Raw genomic sequence first — 6000 nt, 5'->3', positions numbered from 1 at the left:
GTGAATTCGTAAATGCTCCAGATCGCAGGTGTTTGTGGCGCGAACCGAAGGTGAGGACCATAAATATGCGATCTGGGGCTTCACGATTTACCGCCCGTGGTTTGTATAAAGTTTTACGTCTTGCCTTGGCCAGGAAGTGAGATTTTCTTCTCGCGTAACGGGAACATAATCCCACTTATGGGCCTAGAGGGTGACCTAATAGTTATATACGATACAAGTGCGGAAAAGAGGAAATTCGAAACGAGTGGCGATAAATTAAAACACGACCGAAGCGAGTGTTTTAAATCGACACGAGTTGAGAATTACCTATTCGCACGTGTCGATAGAACGTTTTACAGTACATATGGCACTTTAAACTTTCGACATACGCACGGAAAGTGCTATTCCCGCACTAGTGCGTAAAATAGCACTTTTCGTATTTTACATCCAAAAGTAAATGGAGATCATATATATTTGTAACGATTGAAAACATTTATGTGAATAAATTAAACTCCATACTTAACTTATAAAAGTATTAATTTTAATGTAGAAATAAAATAAAGACATGTCTTCATAATCATATCGTTTAACCAGCCAAAGGATTTGCGTGTATCGTAACTGACGTGATTTTGGCATCATTAAGTGGCTTGTATGTTTTCGGGTTTACTGCCATCTTCTCTAAGTCATCAAGAGCTTCAAATCCATCTAAGACCCTGTAAATGAGAAAAGGACTACATATATATGAAAATTACTTTTAACAAGACAAAAATCAACTCCAAGAGCAGTTCCACTTCAGCAAAAATTGTGTTCTTGTGTGTTTGCTAAAGGTATCTTAAGACGAAGGTGGACAACCGCCCCAAAACTGCCTTTCCATACATAGTCCCCTTTTTCCTCTCTGTATATTATCATTATTGAAAATGTGATGTACCACATATATATGACCCTGTGTTAGATTATTTCTAATTATCTAATACCTTCAAACAAGCAATTCTTGTTAATCATTATATGGGCCACTTGCGCGTGCCAGGGCCAGGGTTAGCCAATTATTAACTCAGAGTTAACCATTTAAACAGATTAAACTGTACCATACCTACGGTTGACTCTTAGTTGGCTAACCCTTTTTTTTTATGACCTAGGGGGAATCCCTTATGGATCCCACTGGCCCGGGAGAAGCCCTGTGGGTACGTCCGATTTCCACGGACTAAACCCCCTTTTCGTAAGGGCCACCCCACATCTAGCGTCTTTCGAGCGTCGGCGTCTGGTCAGCGCTATGGAAAATGACGTCGCTGCGCAGTTGTGTCGAGCAGCGGCCATAGAGATGTAGACGCCGACGCTCGAAAGACGCTAGATGTGGGATGGCCCTAACTTGCCAGACTACCATGCCCCCAGAAACATGGATATAAATACCAGATTATACCAAGATATACTTAATAAGTATTATTAGTGTCTACCTTCCAAACAATGTGTATTTCAAGTCCAAATGTGGTTGCTCCCCATAGGCAATGAAAAACTGACTGCCATTGGTATTTGGACCATTATTTGCCATGCTCACCATCCCTCTTGCATTGTGCTGAAAGCAAACAAATATATATTTTTTAGGGATGTACCGACTAGTCGGGAAAGCCGACTATCCGGCCACATTTGTAGTCGACGATTAGTCGGCAAAAAAAGGCCGATTAGTCGGCCTATTAATAATTAGCAGGACATAAATAAAATAAAAACACAATATTAATCAAATGTTACATGCCCATTTTACTCAAATACATATTTTAGGGTACAAAATGAGCTAGTGTTCATATTAAATTCGTGTATTATGTGGGTGTATCGTCGCAGTAGCACAGAACATATTTCAGTTGATATTGAAAGCGCGATGACGCAAGAAGCAAAATAAAATATTTTCTAGTGCATTCGAACTTGAATAAAGCTACTCCAGTTGCAATACAAATGTAATCTTTACCGGGAAGTAACGATTATGAACTTAGCCCACTAGCCGACTAATCGGCCATCCGAGCGCCGATTAGTCGGCTAGTCGGCCAAAACCATAGTCTGTACATCACTAATATTTTTATTCCTTAACACTTAGCTCAGTGGTTCCTAACCTTTCGATCCGGTCACCCCTATGACTAACTAGGGAACCTGATTTTACCCCTCCTCCCAATGGTAATAAAAAATAAAACGTGTACGTTTGTTGTATTGTTATATTAGCTTATTACCCCCGTAAAATACAAGTTTTACCCCCACGGGGGTAATTACCCCCAGGTTAGGAACCACTGACTTAGCTACACATGCTAGTCATACAGGGGAGAAAGACTTAAACCAAGATAACCCTAACATAAGCAGCTATTCTGTTATTCCCACTAGTTACCACCGATTTATTACTAGTGGTATTTTTTTTCCACCTTTTACCACTAGTTTGATAAATTATTTTTTAAGTCGATTAGTTTTAGTAAACTGCCTTGAAAGTGAACTAAACTGTTTAATTAATAAAATCACTTGAAGAAACGGACAATTAAAATAATCTAAACAGATAATTCAATAAGAATAATTATTTATTATTATAGAAGCATTCATCTTTTCAGAGTATCACTTGCTAAACAGTATACAGTAAAATGTACAAGTTGATGTCAATGTTTGGGAATGTAGGTACTTTTGTGATCCGCCATCTTACCTTTAAATCTTCTCGGAATTCATCTTCAAATTTTTTTCCCCATATAGAGGTTCCTCCTTTGCCTGTTCCTGAAGGATCACCGGTTTGAACTATAAATCCCTGTAAAATCAAAGAAAAAGGCATCATTTATTATTATTTGTTGCCATTTTAGCCTGATTGCCTTAATCAGTAGTGTCCCAGCATAATTTTAATTTAATTTAATTTTTAATTTGATTCAGGCAACAAGGTTAGTCATATTATATAGGGTAATTATGCCTCTTTCTGGCCAGTATCATTTTCCATCCTTGACGGAGTTGCATATAAACCTACCTTACCACACAATTTTAGACTTATTATTGGAATCCTTAATGTCAAAAAATCTATCTACATAAAAATGATATTTCGCAAGTAGCAAATTAAAAATAAAACATTAGTCACAGCCAAAGAGTATCTATCTAATCTAATACATTTAAACGAGCAATTCTTGTTTATTTATATATTTATTTATTTATATATATATATATATATATTTCGGGGCTCTCGGAAACGGCTCTAACGATTTCGATGAAATTTACTATATGGGGGTTTTCGGGGGCGAGAAATCGATCTAGCTAGGTCTTATCTCTGGGAAAACGCGCATTTTCGAGTTTTTATACCTATGTTTTCCGAGCGAAGCTCGGTCACCCAGATATTAATAATATATATGTGTTGCAGCATTGCATCCGTGCCTGTCAAAGGTCATAAAACAAATAAAAAAAAGGTTTTGGGGTTTATGGTAAGTTTATTAAGTGTTTCGGCTATTTTAAGTAAAATTGTTAGCATATATACTTAGAAGTATAATGAAACTAAAAATGCTCAGTTTTATGAAGTTTTTTAAAGAAATCTTAGAGAAATTTAGTGGATGAGAACTAACATAGCAATTTTATGAAGTTTTTAGTTTTCGTCCATTGATGGATGTTTTATTTGGTATGGTGATTTTATAAATATCTACTAAATACAATGGTTTTTCCTCTTAATATGATCTGTATCGCCTATTAAAGCTGGCAGTTAGTTTACATCCACTCCCTTGTCAACGGTGCGTGAATAAAATGGTATTATGTACAATTGATTCTGGTCCGATTTAAATTAAGGATTGTTGAATTTGTTATCAAAATAGTTGAATCCCAAGGAAGGACATAGGTTATGTTTATAATGAAAATAATCACATGCGGTCGATGTCGCGGGCAGAAGCTATAAAACCAACTAAAAATGATTAATTATATAACATAAGAAGTAAAAACGAAATATATAATCGATTTTTAACTTTTTGAATATACATGGACGAAAACTGGTACCTTAGGTATCTACCTACATAGGTGATTGGAAACTGAAGTAACACTACTTTTTCAAATAATATTTTTTATAAATTAAACCGTAATTATTTTTTAAGGTCACGTAATATTAACCTAAAATAGACAATATGAACAAGTCAAACAAATATAACACATTTAAGTAAGACAACTTAAATATATTTTTTTCGCATTTCAAAGTTGGCATCTCCTATAATTGGACGGTATCTGACACAATTACCCTATACCTTATAGACTAGAGTCTGTTCGGAAAGTGAAGAGTCGTGGAATGTATTGGGCCCCATACATTCCAACACTCTTCTCTTTCCGCACAGACTAACATGCATATAAATTTCATAAACTTAAAAACTAAGACTTATTTTTTTGTTCTACTTTCTACTGAGGTTTACCGTATTATTAACATTTTAACCTTTCATATGTCGATACGAGTTGTACGGTTTTCAAACAAAATTAATGCTAATAAAAACCTCACTTACATGTTATTATTTAGACATATTTCTGTAACTTACCTTTATATTTCGATGAAACAAACAACCGTTGTAATAATCGCTTGCACAAAGTGCCAAAAAATTTTCACATGTTCTTGGACACTGCTCGCAGAATAATTCGATTTTTATATCACCAACATCTGTATGCAACGTAACAGACATGCTTGCTAATTAATATGAACATAAAAGTTTTTGAAATTGGTTAAATGTATCGTATTTCGTTCAAACAAAAATATTGTTAGAACACAAACTAAGTGAGGTTAGGGTTAGGTTAGGTTAGAGGTTACTTTTCAATAATATCAACAAAAAATATCAAGAATTCAAGATTGAAGACTTCACATTGACAATATTGCAGTGTTGCCAGAGCGCTCCCAGCTTTTGTACGTAGGTACGTCAAAAAAGGTACGATTTGGGTAAAAAAAGTGCGGATTTTTTTTTAGGATAAATTTCTTACAGAAATAATATTTCTGAAGAATCTGGGGGTCTACCGCGAATTCCTAAATTCGCAAAATGCGGGGATCTTTCTCTTTTACTCCAATGAAGGCGTAATTAGAGTGACAGAGACAGATGCCCGCAATTTGTGAACATCTATTTTCGCGGTTATAGCCCTGTTTGGAAAAAAAATAACTTGAATAGTCCAGAGGGCCTACCGCGAACCACCTTCGACGTGTTGCCTGCCTCCCTGTCACACTTACGTACGAATTCATAAGTGAGACAGAGAGGCCACAAGTCAAAAGTGGTTCGCGGTTGACCCTCAGGGCTATAACCGCGAAAATCAAAGTTCGCAAATTGCGGGCATCTTTGTCTGTCACTCTAATTACGCCTTCATTGGAGTAAAAAAGAAAGAACCCCGCAATTTGCTTATTTCGGTTTTCGCGGTAGGCCCTCAGATTCAAAAATGTTATATTATAAAACAGCATCAGCGTTTGCCTACATTTTGCTATCATTTTGCGATTGCAATTTGCAATTAAAAAAAGAACTAAGTATTTTAAAGTACACAATACAACTCATTTGTTTTAAGTATTTCTCTCAGTAAATACATTTTAACATAAACAAAGTTAAATTGATATACATGAAAAATTATGGCCGACCGAATTTTGACTAGGTATCAGAGTTTTGTTAAGACACAACTGCCGACTGCAACTGCTATTTGTAATTACGTAAGTACATTGTTTGGACATATATTGTCCATAATTTTAATTTCCTTATAGTACCTACATGTACATGGTACTTTTTTATGTTGGCCATTATTTTCAAATTAGAAATTTTGACCCGAATTAACCAACATACCGAATTTTTTTTTTAAACTATCGTACTTCAAAAGGTACGAATTTAGTACGATGTACGCTGCGTACAAAAAAGGTACGCAAGGATCCAAAATAGTACGCAAAACCGTACTAAAAGGTACGATCTGGCAACACTGCAATATTGACATTCACGTTCACAGATTAAAAAAAATAGACCGCATTAATAGAGGTACAATATGGAGGGGTCACATGATCGAACGAGATGCACTTATGGAACTTTTAGTAGGAGT

At 35.6% G+C, this 6000-nt stretch overlaps 1 protein-coding gene across 1 annotated transcript; it reads right to left on the bottom strand.

The window, feature by feature from the left end:
- Window positions 1-509: 509 nt before the first annotated feature.
- Window positions 510-4691, bottom strand: LOC134660615 (peptidyl-prolyl cis-trans isomerase-like 3). Its single transcript, XM_063516384.1, has 4 exons — window positions 4485-4691; window positions 2648-2746; window positions 1431-1549; window positions 510-692 (listed from the first exon to the last, which is right to left on the bottom strand). Exons 1-4 carry the CDS (start codon window positions 4623-4625, stop codon window positions 566-568), a joined length of 486 nt encoding a protein of 161 aa, XP_063372454.1. The 5' UTR covers window positions 4626-4691; the 3' UTR covers window positions 510-565.
- Between the last annotated feature and the right edge of the window lie 1309 nt (window positions 4692-6000).

The sequence above is a fragment of the Cydia amplana genome, chromosome Z, assembly GCF_948474715.1.
Source record: "Cydia amplana chromosome Z, ilCydAmpl1.1, whole genome shotgun sequence".
Lineage (NCBI taxonomy): Eukaryota > Metazoa > Arthropoda > Insecta > Lepidoptera > Tortricidae > Cydia > Cydia amplana.
Note: the sequence above shows the minus strand (reverse complement) of the source record. Positions and strands in the feature narration are given on the sequence as shown.

What these genes read in the sequence shown, in the direction of transcription:
- LOC134660615 (XM_063516384.1), bottom strand. Translation starts at nt 4,625, where the DNA reads ATGTCTGTTACGTTGCATACAGATGTTGGTGATATAAAAATCGAATTA. An exon ending in AATTCCGAGAAGATTTAAAG is followed by an intron (nt 1,550 to 2,647) that starts GTAAGATGGCGG and finishes GTTTGCTTTCAG; the next exon opens with CACAATGCAAGAGGGATGGT. An exon ending in AAATACACATTGTTTGGAAG is followed by an intron (nt 693 to 1,430) that starts GTAGACACTAAT and finishes TCTCATTTACAG; the next exon opens with GGTCTTAGATGGATTTGAAG.